The 19842-nt window shown below is 39.1% G+C and overlaps 1 protein-coding gene across 13 annotated transcripts in view; it reads right to left on the reverse strand.

The window, feature by feature from the left end:
* Positions 1-19842, reverse strand: part of ptk2aa (protein tyrosine kinase 2aa) — a 115560-nt gene that overhangs the window by 26730 nt on the left and 68988 nt on the right. For 6 of the 13 annotated variants that reach the window (XM_046835361.1, XM_046835354.1, XM_046835350.1 and 3 more), the window contains 9 exons: positions 16712-16852; positions 16424-16501; positions 15216-15323; positions 11423-11540; positions 10926-10956; positions 9267-9331; positions 6947-7036; positions 3539-3556; positions 535-591 (listed from right to left, as the gene is read on the reverse strand). In XM_046835361.1, coding sequence (XP_046691317.1) covers positions 535-591; positions 3539-3556; positions 6947-7036; positions 9267-9331; positions 10926-10956; positions 11423-11540; positions 15216-15323; positions 16424-16501; positions 16712-16852 — 706 coding nt within the window. The remainder of the gene's footprint in view (positions 1-534; positions 592-3538; positions 3557-6946; positions 7037-9266; positions 9332-10925; positions 10957-11422; positions 11541-15215; positions 15324-16423; positions 16502-16711; positions 16853-19842) is intronic. The other 7 variants (XM_046835356.1, XM_046835359.1, XM_046835357.1 and 4 more) reach the window with 2 other exon arrangements.

The raw sequence follows: 19842 nt of genomic DNA on the forward strand, positions 1-19842 counted from the left end.
CTGGTCCGTGTGGGCCGAACCAACAGACGAGCTCCTGTAGCTCAAACTGCTGAAGTTAAAGCTGTTAATGCTAAATGGATCAGAACTATTTTGGGCAGCAAAAGGGAGACAGACACAATATTAGGCATGTGGTCATAATGTTGTGCCTGATCGGTGTGTGTAGCCGTGTGTATTATGTAAAGTGAGAGCGATGTCTTCGGCATGATTCATTTGTCTCAGTCTGCGTTTTAATTTGTATGAAATTGGATTGTTAATGAATCTACATGCAGCAGGAAGCCTATTTCTGTCTATTACTACATTCCTAACTGCCTTCCTAAAGAAACAGACTAAGTTCTCTGGCCACCACAAGAAAAAACCAAACAAGCCAGGCTTGAAGGGATGTGTTGGGTGGTGGGCGGCTCAGAGAACCATGCTCGCAAGAGTGTTGGCGTGAGCCGGACAGCAACATCTGGGTCCCAGGAGAGAGTCTGTGACGGAGCAAACACATACACACATTCTTACTTCAGTCAGGGTGAAGGAGTTAGCAGTACTTACTGGAAGGCATGGTGTAAGTGTCCTCCTCATCTATGATCTCTGCATAGTCGTCTGTTTCTGTAGGGGAGACAGCACAAGAGGCAGCGGTCAGGACGGCGCATCACAACACCATGCAACAGCAACATCGGCCAGTCCGAACCTACGCACAAACTACACCAATAAACACCCGTGTACTATTCCGCTGGCCCTGAATAGAAATAAACTCATGAGTCAGCCTGGAAAACTCTACCCAATCACACCCACACGACTAGACGCATGCACACGCACGCACGCGCACACACACACACACACTCTCTCTCTCTCTCCAGACTAACACAAAGCTTTAGTGTGTGGCTTCTCTCTTTCCACTCTTTCCACGCAGTCTGCTCGTACACTCGCGTGGTGTATATTTATCCATCTGCCTGTCTGGCCAATCACAGGGCAGCACAGTCATGTGAGGGAGGAGTGAAGGAAGGAAGGAAGTGACTCCTCCGTCCCCTTCAGTTTGCTCCGTCCGATTTGGCAATCTACTTCTACTTATATGCTAAGGTGTAAGAGAAATGTGCATGGAAGTGGAAACGGAGAGATTTAGACAGAAATTTATGAGAAACAAGAAGAAGAACAAGATACAAGAAAAAATATATAATTAATTTTATATATATATATATATATATATATATATATATATATATATATATATATATATATATATAGATTAGGGCTGTCGATCAATTAAAATATATAATTGTGATTAATCGTATGATTGTCATGTTGACTTGTGAATAATCGCAACTTAATTGCACATTTTTATCTTTTCAAAGTTTTTAATACTCTAATCAACATGCGCATGGACAAATATTGATGCTTTATGGAAATGTATGTTTATTAGTGATGAAACCAAACTCAACATAGAGCATGAAGACCAAATATTCTTGTAAATGTTTTAAAGTAATGATGGTGTTTTAAATCGTGTAAATTATCAGGACACCAAAAGGAACTTTTGCTATGTTTCCACACGGACGGTTTTAATTGCCGGATGTGTGCGTCATGGCGAAATGATGTGTTACTATGTTAATTTTGACAGCCCTAATATTACACACACACACACTCACACACACTCACACAATATTTCCAAAAGTTTGCGGACACCTGGTCATAAGTATGGTATGTGCATATTGATCACATGTCACATTTGTTCACAATTGTATTATAATTATTCCAATTATAATTTTCTCCACCCTTCTGGGAAGATGTTCCACTAGATTTTAGAGTGTGCTTTTGGAGATCTGTGGAAGATTCATTTAGCCACAAGGGTGTTAGTAGTCAAATACTGATTTAGGTGAGGTGAGGAGGCCTGGGGAGCAGTTAGTGTTCACACATTCATCCCAAAGGTGTTCAATAGTGTTGGAGTTCTATAGCAGAAGATCTTCCACACTAACCCTTATAGAGCATATATTCATGGAGTTGGCTTTGTGAACAGGGGCAATGCCCTGCATTCAAAGACACTATACAATTGTAGGTCTTCAGCTTAGCGATGAACAGTTTGGGAAAGAACCACATATGGCTGGGAAACTCAGGTGTCCAAATACTTTTGTCAATATAGTGTATATTACTGTGCAATAATTTTAGGCAGGTGTGAAAAGGTGCTAAATCCAAGAAAACAACAAAACAACATGGAAAGTAAATGAACAGAATAACAATCCAAACCGGATCAGTATATGGTGTGACCACCCTTCAGATTTCAATTCTTAGTTTCGCACACTTAATACACTTGCACAAAGTCAGGGATTTCTGTAGGATCTGAGTCAGGTATCTGATTAACCAATTCTACAAAGCAGGTGCTAATGATCATCAATTTCATATGTAGGTTGAAACCCTGTCATGTACTGAAAAAGCTGTGTAGGCGCTTCAAACTGGGTGAGGAACAGCCAAACTAAGATAAGATAAATCCTTATCTGTCCCACAGTGGGGAAACTTCTCTGCTACTGAGGAGAGAGTTGCGGAAAAGACTTTTCATGTCATGCCACAGGTTCAAGAGCACAGCAACAAGACACAAGGTAGTTCTTCTGCATCAGTAAGGTCTCTCCCAGGCAAAAACTTCATGCAGCAGATGAAAGACACATCATGCTTATTTCCCTTCAATATCAGATGTCCAGAGGTGCCATCAGCAAAGAACTGGCAGAAACAAGTGGGATCCAGCTACCCCCAATTTAATATCTGAGACAAGTCTGGCCAGGAGTGGCCTTCATGGAAGAATTGCGGTCAAAAAGCCACACCTCCGACATGAAAACAAGGCTAAGCGACTCATCTGTGCATGAAAACAGGAACTGAGGGCAGGAACATGGCAGCAGGTTCTCTGGACTGGAAAGCGATACAATAATTAGTGTCTACAGGCAACAGTGAAGCATGGTGGAGGTTTCCTATAAGTTTGGTGCTTCTTTTCTACAAACAAAGTTGGAGATTTGGTCAGGATTAATAGTGCTCTGAATGCTGAGGAGTACAGGCAGATACTTTTCCATCATGCGGTACCCTCAGGGAGGCATCTGATTGGCCCCCTGTAGCAGGACAATGACCCCAAACATAGAGCCAATGACATTAAGAACTAATCTCCAGCGTAAAGACATGGAAGTAATAGTTCTGTCCCCAACAGAGCCCTGATCTCAACATCATCGTGTCTGTCTGCGAGTACATGAAGAGACCAAAGGATTTGAGGCAGCCTACGTCTACAGAAGATCTGCGTTTAGGTCCCGAAGCTGTTTGGAACGACCTACCTGCTAAGTTCCTTCGAAAAACGATGTGCAAGTGTACCTAGAAGATCTGATGCGGTGGTACCACCAAATATCAATTTGATTTCTGTTCACTTACATTTTATTTTGTTTATTGATGAACACTTTCATTTATAAAAGAACTCTTGCTTTTCACACCCGCCTGGAACTTTTTCGCAGTCTATCTACATCTGATCTCATCAAGCTGATAGCATCGGATCAAGGTGAAAACATGCGAGATGAAAGGCATAAGACTTTACCATCCCCACTAATATCTTCTGCAGGTCCGAAGAGGGCATGCAAACGGAGAAGACACAGAGGGAGGGGGTAAAAAAAACATAAAAACAGGAGAGGTTACTGCATCGTGTCATCCACAAGTGTACATCACATTCGAGGTGGAGGTTAATATGGTTAAAAAGGTTAATACAGACGCCTGTCTGGTGGAGAAAGCGCCGAGTCGGGATGTTTCTGTAAGGAATGAAGCAGCTGAGTGGTGTTAATGGAATGTGCGGGAGTTTGTAAACACCTGGTGCGCGATCGGAAAATGTGCCATTATGCTTCTAAATTCCCAGGGATAAAAACCTGTTTGTGAAGGAATGTGGTCAGCACTTTCAGACCCGTTTAACCTTTCAGGAGCTCTGCTTTATGCAGGGGTTTCTGCAGGTTTCAAAGTCAAATTTAAGACTTTGTGAGACCTTTTACAGACCATTGAGAATAAAATGCAACACCTACAGTATATCACAATATCAAAAACACGTCTACAAATACGTTGCTTGTTTAAATTGTCTAAATAATTTTTTTAAGCCAAGTATCGCTAAACTTGCACTTCCCCATAGCTAAAAAATAAAATCAGTTTTATGCTTGTACAGTCCGATAATGACAGCTGGTCTCATTTGTAGTATGCAATACAGTGAATTACATTTAAGTGCTGCGGAAGCAATTTAAAGAAGAGCTAGAACAGCAAATGTAAAATTTTTTGATTATATTAGATTTTAGACTTTTTTTTTACCCAGTGAAAACCCTGTTTATAAGACTTTTACAGCAAAAATGGAGCTAGATATGATATTTATATGCAAATAAAGTGCAGAACTTAAGAAAAACCTGATCTCAGGAACCCTGACTCAAGCAGGATGCCATGAGAATTACGTAAGTTCTCCAGAAAATTTTACACACAACTGCTGCTACAGTTTACACAGAATGGGTTAAAATACAAAAACCCCTCAGGTTCTGTAGGTACAGGTTCCTCAAGGTTCAGCATGTGTTAGGAGAGAAATCTGAGCGAAATGGCAGAATTGGTTTGCGGCTGTCTGAACGCTAACTTACTTTATAAACACACTTAAGCTTCACGTCGCACAAACTGTCACGGACCTCTGTACATATGCCAAATGTACCTTGAACTCTTTAGTGACTTAAAACGTTACAAAAATATTAACTTCCATAGTAATTGAAGGGTCTTGCTCAATTATCTCACATAATTATCCGATTAAGTCAAACAGCCCAGCACATAAAATCAGCAACTTATAGCATGCTGGCTGATCCCAGGTAGGATTTCTAACCTGAAGATTCCACAGACTCACCAAAACCTGGATGTAAATGGGGTTTCAGCGATCTACTTATTCAGGGTCAACTCTTTATTGGCTGAAAGCGTCACCAAAAAAACTGAAATCTGATGTGTCCGTGAAATTTCAAAATGTAAAAATAAGACCTATAAGGAATATTCATTAAATGTGATACGAATAAAATCTCTCTGAAGTAGTGTATTACATTAGCGTATTCCTTGGGGGATGAATGGTGATGGCAGAGAAGCATACAATGCTGTTAATCTGGCTGTAGAGAGATTTCATTAGCGAAATACATCCGTTATACTGTAATTAGCTATAATTTGCTGTACTCCTTTGAGAAATAAGAATCGCAGAGGCTGCTTTTGATTGGCCATAGACTTCGGATACAAGATTCAAGCCTGATGTATCACCAGTATTTCCATCGAAAAATCAGGATGTTTTCCTTGGTGGATATTTGTGCAGAGAAGAAACCAGCGGTTTGTCGTTCGAGCATTTAAACATGCTTTGGAGAAAAGCTACACTGTTTATATTCTCTCGTGTTGCACAAGGCAGACCACACACGCCCACACGAGGAGTTGGAGAGTGGGAGTAGGACTGGGAGCTAGTCGGAGGCGGTGGCTACAGAAACGAGCTATTGCATAACAGTGTTTTGTTTGTTGGGTACGCTGCCAGAAAAGAGGTTAAAATAAAAATAATAATTAAAAAAAAAAACTTTTTCTGGGATGGATTTCTAAAGAACAGCCTACTGAAGCAGGACGGACCGTTCTAAGTTTCAAAGACTGTAAAATATAATTATAATATTGTTTTTTTTTTGCGTGCGATTGTTTAACAGTATGAAATAAAGTGTTGACGTGGCTTGCGGAGCTCCAGTCCTCTGTCTCCAGCGGTATCCCATAAGTCTGTGCGTTGAAGCCTCAACAGATTTCTGGCAGCAGCGTGACTACAATCAGCGAGCCGGGCTATTCTGGGGCAAAGAGTCGTTCTGTGCAGAGCTGCCAGATTTCTGCAGCTTGGATTCACTTGAGCAGCAGGGAAGCTGCTCCGAGACGGTTTCTTCGTGCATTCCAGCTATAGAACAGTTAGATATGTTTTTGCTCTGCAGCATGCACGCTTTCTTAACAGCCTCTCCGAAGGACAATAAAACATCAATATATCAGGTCATGGAAATGGAATAAACGGTGCGCTCATTATGATTCTGCTTTTAAGATACAAATACAAAGTGCAATGAGAAAAAAACAGAAGGAGAGGCACAGCCACTTCATACAGAGATCACAGCATGGTCAAATTCTTTAAAAACCAAACAAAAACCAAACAAACTAACAAAATCTTAGTTTGAGGGAAAACGAAAACCAGTTCCTGATTACAAACCTATGCGGAAAAATACTAAAAATAAGAAATCGCGCATTTTATGTGAATGTACTCAGATTGTTACTTATATATAATGTGTTTTTCTACTTTATCTGGATTTTAAAAAAAGTCTCTGGTGGACAGGAGTGGTATAAAACGAGGGCACATCCACTGTAATAAAACGTTAATCATTTTTAACGTTTGCGTTGGGGAAAAAACTATTTATTTCTATATAATTATTAGAAGATGCGCTATACTTGTATCATTTAGAAAATTACCAATATTTTATATTTGTTGACTGTTTCTCGAGTGCGTTCTCTCTGCGCCACTGCTGCTACATGAATATGACGTATCACAACGCTACGGAGACCGAGGCGTATCATCGCTTGCTGCTTCATATGCATCTTTAATGTACCGCATCGTTGGCTATGCATCGAGATTCTAACCGCATCGGCCTCAGTTATGAAGACGCGCCTCCATACTCTGAACCCATCACATGATTAAGACTTTGGGCACTCTTGGGCTCTTAAGCAAGGCCCCTAACCCTCTGTATAATGGCTGACCCTGCACTCTGACCCCAGCTTCCTAATATCTCTCAAAATTTCACTCTGCTGTAATGAATTATCAGGGGAAAGAAATGTATCAGGGCTAATACAGAAGCGTTAGAGAAGCAGGAAGGAAGGCGCACACATCACATGAGCGTGTTAGTATGAAATCACACACTAATATACAAACAAACAGAGACCACGTGAAAGCTACCCTTAGGTGGAGAATCATGGGAGCAGAAGACAAAAGGGAGGAGGAAGCGACGAGCTTTAGCTGCTTTGGGTGGCGTTGGAGTCGGCGAGTCTTCAGAAGGAGGAGAACGGAGGAATGGAAGAGAGAAAGAATTAAAAACAAAAGGAGAACAGGAAGCAAATGAAAACAGCGAAAATGGAATGAACAGTGTACACATTGTGGACTGAAATGATGGCAATGCATTGGCCTGGTTTCTGAGACACTGATCACTATCACTTTGCTGAAAACCCAAACTGACTGAGGAACTTGACCAGTAATAACCAAGAGGTGTTTTTTTACATGTGTGCAGTCTGTTAGCATAGGAAGGAACAAAATTTAATTGTTTTTGTTTCGGTGCCTTGTGCAGTTTCAATGCCATTAATTAATCTGACTCTTCTGAATACATTTACTTACAACACACATGCTCATTAACCCGTAAACTTGTCTTCTGAATTACAAACGCCATTCGATTGTTCACAAAGTGGTATTATAAAGCTCATATTTCAAACTCTAATGAGCATATATAGTCAAATTTGAGTTTCTTGTACCAAAAAAAGATGAAATATTGATGACCAAACTCACATTCAAATGTAAAAAAGAAATCAATAAAATTGAAAGAATCTCTTAGTTAACACACATGAGCACCACAATGTGCCTGTATAATCAAAACGTATAGAGCAGTGACGCCCGTCGCATTTGTCTGCAGCTATCACGTGAGCGCGTTTGTCGAAAAACACGGACCCTCGCATGCACATGCTTGACTCTTGACCCGTCACACAGGCAGCTCATTTACACTCTGCCTGCACATCGTCGGCACGTCAGCAGCCTTTCCTGCAGCCCTCAGGCTACAAACGCACGCTGCCACGGCAGAGTCTCTCCTGCTTTCCGTTCTCGTCTCCCACCGAATTACGAGACATTAAGATCTAAATCGACTTGAGAACGAGGAAACGGGTATGTGTGAGTGTGCAAGTGTTGAATTGTGCCTTTCGAGCTTATGTGTTTTCCTGGTGACGGCGCAATTCTGATCCGGAAACATCAAGATGGCTCAAGTATGCGCTTCTGGCAACACACACACCGTCACAGCTGCGGTCTGGAAGACACCTGTTGGTTCTCGGTTCGCATCTACAAGCTTCAATCTTGAATCTCTGCCAATATCCAGTCACACTCTATATACATAATTAAACCAACAGCACAGAGTTGAACCCACTCGTAAAAATATTTTGATTCACACTGTTGTGTAATGCAGTTCTTATTTCCTGCCCTGTCTTCATATTAGTCACTTGAAAAAAACTGCCTCAGAAAAACGCATCTGCATGGTTCTGCTCTATCAGTGTGCATGAAATATATTACAGTATTATTTTGTTGAAACGTGGCCTTTTAAGATATTATGGAAAAATAGCACGCACAAATAACTAGAGATCTACCGTTTCGTCGGTTTGACGAGTAATCAGCACCGACAGTCTAAAAATTCGTACTGCTAGTTTTTCCGGGTTGCGCTTGAGCAGGTTCACTGTCATTATACGAGAGCGGCCTCTAGAGGCAAATCGCTGATACCACACGCTGTTTATGATCCCAAGAGGCACCGACTTACTGGAAACCATACACACCAGCTCTTGTTTCTCCATTATAATTTGATGCTTCTTAACTTTAAATATTAAAATATAACTTGAACTGAACCAGGCTATACTTCAGTTGCTTGCAGTTCTTTAACAGGACTAGTTACATTTCCCTGTATCAGACGATCAAATTGTGTTATTTGAAATGTTTTTTTTTTTTTAATTATTATTATTATTTATTATTTTATTTAGATATAACTATTTATTTGGAGTGTTACTTTTTGTTTGATTCTGGATGCATGCCTTGTAATTTCCTCGTAAATCTATCGCTACAGATAGCTTTTCTGGGTTGCGTCCGTCACTGGAGTGGCTGAGAAGGTCCGCTGTCATTACGAGGGCGACTCTAGAGTCGAATCACTGACGCCATGTGCTGTTTGTTTTAACACGCGATTTATTTTTATGTTTTTACCAGTTTCCATTTTAAACTATCAAATGATTAATCGATTAACGCAAGTACGATCCAAACCAGCTATCGGTAAAATCCACTATCGGCCAGCTTCTTCTTCTACAAACAACCTTATTTTTATTTGTATTTTTTTCTTCACTAATTACCGCAAAAAGTTTGACAATTACTGAAAATTCCATTTCCTTCACTGACACCTTCACAATTTCTTATTCGATGCCTTATGAATGTTTTCTTTTCTTCGGCAAGATGCAGGTGTGTACACCAAGTTGAAGGTTCTCACCTGATACAGAGATGGTACGAACTCCTACTCGTACAGTTTCTATCCGCTTCTCATTGTTTCCAAGTCTGCAATGCAAAGGCAGTACACAGAGCAATAAGGACTTCAAACTCTCACTTCTGCAAGTTTTACCCTGCAGTGTATTGTTGGGTACTCAATGCTAAAGCACACACACACAAAAAAATAACATACAGACATTATTGTCTAACTGGCAACAAAAGTGAGTACACCCTCAATGATAACAGCTTTACGTGGTGTAACCAGGCAAAGCCACATGTCCTATTCATCATGTTCATGTTTTGTGTCTGCTTATCACGACCATACAGATATGTGTATTTTGTATTAGAGCGAAATAAATCTGGTGCTTTGAATCCAATTCTCTCATACTGACCACTGGATGTTCAAAATGGACCTCATGGTAAAGACTCTCTGAATAATTTAAGAATTAGAATTTTTTGTTCTACACAAAGATGCCGAGGCTGTAAGATCAGTATCACCCTGAAACTGAGTTACAGTACAGTGGTCAGGGTCATACAGAGGTTTTCCAAGACCTCACAAGGGTCCATCAAAGAAGTTGAGACCTCGTGTTGTGCCACAGGTGCAGAAGCTACTTAAAAAACAGACTCATGAGTGCTGCAGCATTGATTTAGAGTTTGCAGAGGCAGAAGGTCTGCATGTCAGTGCTCAGACCAAACGCCACACACTGCAACAAGTCGGTTTGCAGGCCGTCGTCCCAGAAGGAGCCTCTTCTGAAACTGGATCACAAGAAAACCTACAAACAGTTTGCTGAAGAACAACCTGTCCAAGAGCACGAGTTACTGGATCCATGTCCTGTACTGTCCTGTGGTCTGATGAGACTAAGATAAACTTGTTTGGCTCAGATGGTGTCCTGTGTGGTGACGCCCTGGTGAGGAGAACCAAGAATATTGTGTCCTGTCTACAGTCAATCATGGTGGTGGTAACATCATGGTCTGGGGCTGCATGAGTGCTGCTGGTACTGGTGAGCTGCAGTTCATTGAGGTAAACATGGATTCCAACATGTACTGTGACATTCTGAAACAAAACATGAGGTCCTCTTCTCAGAAACCGGGCAGAACAGCAGTTTTCCAACATAATAAAGACCCCAAACACATCGCCATGATGACAACTGCCTTGCTGAGGAAGCTAAAGTTGAAGGTGATGGAGTGGTCAAGTATATCTCCAGACCTGAACCCTACTGAGCAACTATGTGGATCCTCAAGCAGAAGGTGGAAAATCGACATGTGTCCAACATTCAGCAGCTCCATGATGTGATTATGGAGAAGTGGAAGAGCATTCCATATCCAGGAGGATTAAGGTAGTGCTGCTCACACAAGATACTGACACTTTAGACACGTTTCACTTAGGGTGTACTCACTTTTGTTGGCAGTTAATTAGACAATAATGTCTGTAGAGGGCAGTAAATCTGTACTGCTATACAAGCTGCACAATGACTACTCAAATATATCCACGTTTCATTTTTATATTATGGTTCCTTGAGAAGATCTAATAAAATGGTTGCTGAAATGTGAGGAGTGCGCTCACTTTTGTGAGACACTGTGTGTATATATAAAGCAGCAAAAAAAATACCACAATAAAAGAACCCAACAGGATAAAACACACTTTCAGACAGCTTGTACTTACTTTGGTATTGATGGAAGTGCTCTCTCTCCCTCTGTTGGTCATGAAAAAAACATGTTTGCAACATGTTATATATATATATAAAGATTCTTGCTTTAAATTAATCTAGCAGATCATTTAAATACAATCTTACACCAATCACAAGTGAATTTGTCGCCTGTCCATCCACCGATCTACAGTAAGGGCTCTGTTCATCATTTTCACAGCAAAAGCACAAATTTACAAACCATGAGAAGTTTCTGGGTATAAATTCAGCATATAATCCTTCCACCCCCCAAAAAACTGATCATCTTTTAAACAAACCCCTCTTTAATCTGCTGGTTAAATCATATATAATGGTGAAACGTCTCCACAGTAAAAACCCTGCTGTGGAATGTTCTCTCACACACAATGGGGTTCTATTCAGAGCTCCAGCTGGAGTCGAGGCGCTATCGGATGGCGTATCGCACATCGGCTTCGAGGAGTAACGAGCCGGCGGGGCGGAGGAGGGGACGCTTTACCTTTCTGCGGCCTGACGATGAAAGACTGGGCGACGCCGTTGACCAGGCGACAGTAGCCGTCGATCAGGTCGGCCATGTTCTCTGCGGTGGTGAAGGACGGCGTGGTGACGGTGAGAGGCTGAGGAGACGGATAGAGACACAGAGACGCAATGAGTCATTATCGGTTCCCCCCAACCCCCGAGCCTGAGCAGTGTGATCTCCTGGTACGTTGCCAATGTTACTGCATGAACTGCAGCTGCAATAAGACCCACCCCTGAACCCACAGACACACCCCAACTTCCCCCAAAATCCCCTGTATTTCTATAAAAATACCTCATGCATATATATATATATATATATATATATATATATACATATATATATATATATACATATATACACACACACACACACACACACACACACACACACACAAATATACATACACACACACACACACACACACACACATACATACACACACTTTTGCACCCACTTATTTATTATTATTATTATTATTATTATTATTATTATAATTTTCTTATGCCTCTATTACTTTTTTTCCCCTCCTTTTTTCTTCTTACATATTTCCTGTAGTTCAAACTACAACACAGTTTTTTAACCACCGATTATATATATATGGTTCCTCGAGGTCAGTAGCTTATACCTTCATCCTCAGTATTATATTTTTAATGATGGTGTGGTAACTCATTAGAATTCGTTATTAATACGGTTGCTATGGAAATGATCTAATTGGCTGCCTTTAATAAAATAAGCTGAGAAGGATGGGGCTAATACACCGGAAGCTGCAATTACGTACTAACGATCATAAAGATTATGCCAACTCTTACTGAATTTAACACACACACACAAAGTTTTTATATCTCAATATATCTTCTAGATCCAAAACCAAAAGAAAAAAAAAACCCCCACACATGACAAAAACCAAAAACACAATATGACTACTCTCATAACTAGTTATTATTATTATAAATGTAAAATGAATGAATCTTTTTTATTCTGAAATATATATATACAGCCCCGACATTGCAGTCATGAACATAACGTCCATCAGGAGCCGGTCAGCATCCATTAGAAAAGCAACACTTTTAGAAGGGGGAAAAAAAATTCCCTTAATATCAAGCTTTTAGCTGGGGGATAAGGAATGAAAGAATCCATTCATGTGGTGTATCAGAGGAAGAATGAAGCTCAGTGAAATCCGAGAGAGAAAATAGGAAAGTGTCAGTAACTGAGAGAAAAGTGTGAGTAAGTGAACTGGAAAACATGAACTGTAAATCTCTGAGGCAAACAGAAGTCATGAAGCTTTACAATTAAAGTCCAAACATGTGAAAGACAGAATCAGAACCAAAACCATTTATGGAAAAACCTTCTAAGCACACAGGATTACGTTGCATTACAGTTTTTCTCGGTTGCATTGTCGGATCAGAAATGAAATTCTCAAAACTACTTGTTCACTTCGCTTTGAACAAATTGCGAACGCTTTAGAACAGTCATTTCATTGATTGGGCGTCTGCTGTCTGTCATGTTGATCAAAATACATAATACTGGTTTGCATCTGAATAGTCTTAACCCCCCCAAAAAAACAGAAAACCTGAATCCTGTTCGGTCCCTTGCAATCAACATCCCACGTACAGTAATGTGTTTATTTGTGCTGTTGAAGCTCAGAGACGCCGTACAGAAAAATTCAGCCTCTGTGCATTTTCAGTCATTGTAACCCAAACCGTAGTTTACATCAGGAAAGGCTGAAACCCCGCACAGTCATACTGACAACATGCCTGAACTTTTTGACAATCTTGTCCGTAAACTATGACAAAATGACTTCTGATGAGCAATGAGATGTTCATTGACACAAACACTTACTTTTGAGAGAAGAACTAAGGATTTTAAGAACAATACAGGCTTTTGCAAAAAACAAAAACAAACAAACAATAAAACCCCCCACATTGTTTTTGAGAAATGCACTTACTGGTTTGTAAATACAGTAATCCCCAGCTTTTTTTTTTTTTTTTTATCTGGCGCCCCAGTTTATTGCGGAATTGCGTTTGCTGCATAACTAATTAGTTTGGCTGATTTTCCCGGTCTCTCGTGGAGAGCACGATCGACCAAAAAACTTAATAGGGAATTGTTTTTATGGAGTTTTATGTTAAAATAATAAAACGTATCAATAAAAATATAATTATTAATTATAAAATGAAGTAAAATGTTAATACAGTACAGTACTGTATACGTTTTTCGCGGTTTTGGAGCGTAACCACCGTGATAAATGGGTGTTTAACTCTACTGAGAATGATTTGAGAAATGCTCCAATGCGACTGAGAAAAACTGTAATTTCTCGCCAAGATCTTGTAATGATCTTGGGAGAGTCGGACCCCTGCGCTAAATCTGCCCGAGCACATCCCAAAGATTGTTCCATATGGTTAAGATCTGTGGAGGCCGATCCACGTGGGAAAATGCTGTCTCATGCTTCCCGAACCACGTTCACAATTTAAACCCAATAAATCCTGCCTTTGTCATATCCATAAAATCCATTAATGAAAAAAACCTGGTCATTCAGTAAATTCAGGTAGTCAGACCTCTTTTTTGGGGCTGAACCTTGACTGAAGCAACCTCAGATCATAACAAATCCCCCACAGAATTTTACACAAGACACAAGATGATAGACATCACTTCATCCATCTCTCTTTCTACCCTGATGCACTCATCACTCTGGAACCCTGTAAATTTGGACTCATTAAACCACAACACCCTTTTTTCATTGCTCCAGAGTCTAATCTTTATGTTCCGTAGCAATTTAAAGCCTATTAAAGCCTAAGTGGTCTTCTTAAAGCTACACATCTGTTTAGTCCACTTTAATCACTTGTATTCCTTTAACACAGTGCAGGAAGAAACTCTCTTATTTCTACTATTAAACATAGCCCTGTGGTCTACTGTTGTTTTTTTATGATAAAGTGATCTCCAATCACGATCATTCAAGCCGTTTTCAGAACACGCTTCTTCCTTGAAGATGATGGTTCACCACTATCCAGGTTTTAATAATGTGATGGAAACTTAGAAAGTTAAAACTTAACACGGTTTTAGGAGTTCCAGAATTCTGCTTAGTTGTTTTCTTTTCTTAGGCCGATCATTTGACCCTTCGCAGGATATGTCTTCTGACAGGGTGGTATAAGAAATGAGAAGCTCCTCACGGCAGCAGTTAGGGTTTAATAACTTGCTGCAGCTGAAACGTGTTCATCATTGCAGGAATTATTCAATTGAGATCGTACATATTTACTTAATTATATCCAGATGGTTTTTTTTTTTGGCTACGCAGTGTATATTTGTCCACACACGTGTATGAATCACATTTTCATTACTTTCATTATTGACCAAAAAAATGTTTGACATTAGTTTTTACTTTTCGTTCTCTACTGTAACATTTACGGCATTTGGCAGATTGACTTTTCTCTCATATGTACAACTGAGCAGCTATAGGGTTGAGGGCCTTGCTTAGGGGCCCAGGAGTGGCAGCTTGCTATGGCTGGAATTTTAACTCATGACCCTCAGAGCCAAAGTTAAACGGCTTAACCACTAAGCTACCATCTCCCCCATGAGTCAACACGAGTCAAAATTAGTCAATGAGTCAACATGAGTCAACGAGCCAAAATGAGTCAACAGGAGCATGAGTCAATTTAAATTCACATTCCTCTAACTTCAGCTACAAGAAAGCATGGCTCAGAGTATAAATAAATTCATATTGTACCTTTTTCATTTCGATCGATTACAAATAATTAACGCATATTTTAACATGCAGTACCTCAGCGGCTCCGGCCACATCCAGCTGCAGCATGCCCTTCCTCTCACGCTCCTCCATGCACGAGTACTGGATGCTCTGCACCTGGGTAAAGTTAGCCAGGTGTGTCGGCTAAAAGAGAAGAAGAAAACACACACACACACACACATTTAAAAAGCTGACAAGACATTCGATGGATGACACCATGTGACTTTGGATTGCTGATCTCAATTTTAAAATTCACATTAAAACATTCCTGCATTGAATGTGTGTCTTATAATTAGTGAGGTTAGACATTTGATTCTAGACTTTGTATATACAGACAATCCCGAAATAGAACAAAACTTTCCATGGATACTAGCGGCTGAAACATCTCATCATCTGGATCGTCAATGTTCTATCCAGTTCAGTGGATCCAGTCAGGACTAGAGGTCGAGCGATAGTGGCTTTTACTGATATCGATAGCTGGGTTGGATCGTAATTGCTGATAACTGATTAATCAACTGATTGTTTTTAAAATGAATACTGGATTTAAAAAAAAATGTATATATAATACTCCATGTAAAATAGAACTGTATTACAAAAATAAAACAAAAAGTACTGAATCATGAAAACGAGCTCAATAGATTAACAAATATCGTCTAAAATGAAATTAAAATTAAACAAAAAGTACCACTCCACAGAAATAAAAACAGTACGCGCAAAAACGAATAAAAGACATTTCAAATAAACAGCACGTGGCGTCAGTGATTCGCCTCTAGAGGCCGCTCTCGTGCAGTATTACACAACCAGGAATGTTTTTTTTTCCAGCAATCAACTATTGGTGGCGATCAATCGGCAAAACCCACGAATCGGTCGACATCTGGTCAGGAGTAGAGATAAAGGTAAAAAAGGACAACAGACTCAAACACGAGCTTATAAAGATTGTGAAAAATCTGCTTTGACGATAATCGGTTCTATTATCAAAGTAAAGAAAATGCTGTACGTCACACATGCACATCATAAATTCTTTCTACGCTTTCTTTGGATTTTATTACATTTTTCTGCCTTTTTTGTTTCTTTTCTGTTGTCTCTTTTGCCCTTAATAGCAAAAAATTATATAATATATTTACACATACAAACACACACACACACACACACACTTCTATATATAGAGGTATTTACTGTATATCCTCAATGGTCCAGAAAGAGGGTGCGTCACTGTAAATGTAGAAGTGAGGATTCATGCTTACTGTTGAGCCTTTATCTGTCAGGTAGCTGATGCCTTCCTCAGGACCGATAGCCAGCTCCACCGAGATAACCCAGCTTGACTGCACACACAGAGAGGTACATAAATAATTTAGCACTGACAATATATCAATACCTTGCAAATATCTCTCTTAAAAGTACTAAATACATTTTTTAACAACTTTTGGATGATTAACCCTAACCCAGCCAACAGGGGGCAGCACAGGACTGCTGAATGTCAGGACCGGCAGAACTTATAGCCAAATTACTGCCCTACCATACACAATACTTACCCCGAGAGCACATTTAAAGCATTCCTTGTCGAATCTGTAGACTGGGGTGAGGATCTCGAAGAACTTGAGAATGCTTTGCTCATCGTTCAGGCTGGCAAACTGCTTAAATGTCTGCTGAATCTGCTTCCGCAAGGCTTTAGCCTGTGTTGGACAGGGTTAGAAAAGAAGAAGAAAAAAAAATAGATAAGTGGTCTGTGCAATTGAGCATGACTCATTCAGGTTCTCCAGTTGTGCCTAGAAGACGTATAGGACACCTGACTTTTTCAGCCATATGTGGTTCTTCCACAAAGTGTTACCACAAAGCTGGAGGCACATAACTGTATAAAATAAATGCTCCCTTCTCTTGAACTAGGGGTTCCAAACCTGTTCCAGCATGACAATGCATATCATGAAATAATAGTGTCTATGCACGATAGAACACAGGAAACCAGCACTGTACCAAGTTTCTGGAAAACATCTCAATTCGTTTCATTGTAATTATAAGCAGGTTATGGTGATGAATCAAAGTCAAAATCTCCTTGAGCGATGAGGATGAAAATAACAAGCACTATAAAAACCAGCTATGATGAATGAATTCGTTGTAAATGTACTGCATGTGTTTCAGATAAAAGGAAAGTGAAATACTTGAGAACTCCTTGGCATCGAGAGGCAAGTTCAAAACCCAGAAAACACAAACGAGTTACCAAAATCATAATCGAATGATAGTTTTCCTATATTTTTTATACGTTTTATTCACTTTTGAGCAACACCTTAAAAAAGAAACTATGGAGACTGGACCCTTTTCCCCTCTAGGTGAATGTCTCGCATTTGTAAGAAATCTGGGGGTGGTACTGCTACACACCAGAGATTTACATACTTTTGCCAATCACAGATATTGGATCATGTTCCTCATAGAAATAAATGACCAATCATAACCATTTTGTCTTATGTGTTTAACTGGATTATCTTTGTCTACTATAGAAGTGTATTTTTAGTTATAAGACTACTGTAGAAGTGTATTTTTAGTTATAAGACTACTGTAGGGGTGTATTTTTAGTTATAGGACTACTGTAGAAGTGCATTTTTAGTTATAGGACTACTGTAGAAGTGCATTTTTAGTTATAGGACTACTGTAGAAGTGCATTTTTAGTTATAGGACTACTGTAGAAGTGTATTTTTAGTTATAAGACTACTGTAGAAGTGCATTTTTAGTTATAGGACTACTGTAGAAGTGCATTTTTAGTTATAAGACTACTGTAGAAGTGCATTTTAGTTATAGGACTACTGTAGAAGTGCATTTTTAGTTATAGGACTACTGTAGAAGTGTATTTTTAGTTATAAGACTACTGTAGAAGTGTATTTTCAGTTATAAGACTACTGTAGGAGTGCATTTTTAGTTATAAGACTACTGTAGGGGTGTATTTTTAGTTATAAGACTACTGTAGGGGTGTATTTTTAGTTATAAGACTACTGTAGAAGTGCATTTTTAGTTATAGGACTACTGTAGGGATGTATTTTTAGTTATAGGACTACTGTAGGGGTGTATTTTTAGTTATAGGACTACTGTAATAGTGCATTTTTAGTTATAGGACTACTGTAGGAGTGCATTTTTAGTTATAGGACTACTGTAGAAGTGTATTTTCAGTTATAAGACTACTGTAGGAGTGCATTTTTAGTTATAGGACTACTGTAGGGGTGTATTTTCAGTTATAAGACTACTGTAGGGGTGTATTTTTAGTTATAGGACTACTGTAATAGTGCATTTTTAGTTATAGGACTACTGTAGGGGTGTATTTTTAGTTATAGGACTACTGTAGAAGTGTATTTTCAGTTATAAGACTACTGTAGGAGTGTATTTTTAGTTATAGGACTACTGTAGAAGTGTATTTTCAGTTATAAGACTACTGTAGGAGTGCATTTTTAGTTATAGGACTACTGTAGAAGTGTATTTTCAGTTATAAGACTACTGTAGGAGTGCATTTTTAGTTATAGGACTACTGTAGAAGTGCATTTTTAGTTATAAGACTACTGTAGGGGTGTATTTTCAGTTATAAGACTACTGTAGAAGTGCATTTTCAGTTATAAGACTACTTTAGGAGTGCATTTTTAGTTATAGGACTACTGTAGGGGTGTATTTTTAGTTATAGGACTACTGTAGGAGTGTATTTTTAGTTATAGGACTACTGTAGGAGTGCATTTTTAGTTATAAGACTACTGTAGGGGTGTATTTTTAGTTATAAGACTACTGTAGAAGTGCATTTTCAGTTATAAGACTACTGTAGAAGTGTATTTTCAGTTATAAGACTACTTTAGGAGTGTATTTTTAGTTATAGGACTACTGTAGGGGTGTATTTTTAGTTATAGGACTACTGTAGAAGTGCATTTTTAGTTATAAGACTACTGTAGGAGTGTATTTTTAGTTATAGGACTACTGTAGGAGTGTATTTTTAGTTATAGGACTACTGTAGGAGTGCATTTTTAGTTATAAGACTACTGTAGGAGTGCATTTTTAGTTATAAGACTACTTTAGGAGTGCATTTTTAGTTATAAGACTACTGTAGGAGTGTATTTTTAGTTATAAGACTACTGTAGGAGTGTATTTTTAGTTATAGGACTACTGTAGGGGTGTATTTTTAGTTATAGGACTACTGTAGGAGTGCATTTTTAGTTATAAGACTACTGTAGGAGTGCATTTTTAGTTATAGGACTACTGTAGGAGTGTATTTTTAATTATAGGACTACTGTAGGAGTGCATTTTTAGTTATAAGACTACTGTAGGAGTGCATTTTTAGTTATAAGACTACTGTAGAAGTGCATTTATAGTTATAGGACTACTGTAGGAGTATTTTTCCCCATCTACCCTAATCCTACTGCACACTACACCTTTAGGATTCACCGCTTTACTGATTTTACCACCAGTAGTCATTAAGCAGTTCTCCTCCAACCTATACATTCTGTATAATTTCAATTGTAGACAATTCATATGTATGTAATTCTAGATTTTCAACATATACCGTATGTTCAGAACAGTTGTTAAGGTTTTTCTTTCGTTTGTGTTTCCTTTTCTGTAGAATTTGCATTACAACACACAATTTGCTTTTACTTCAAATCCCCATGCATGATAAAAAAAAACAAAACAAAATGTATGCGGG

Source organism: Silurus meridionalis, chromosome 22 (genome assembly GCF_014805685.1).
Source record: "Silurus meridionalis isolate SWU-2019-XX chromosome 22, ASM1480568v1, whole genome shotgun sequence".
Lineage (NCBI taxonomy): Eukaryota > Metazoa > Chordata > Actinopteri > Siluriformes > Siluridae > Silurus > Silurus meridionalis.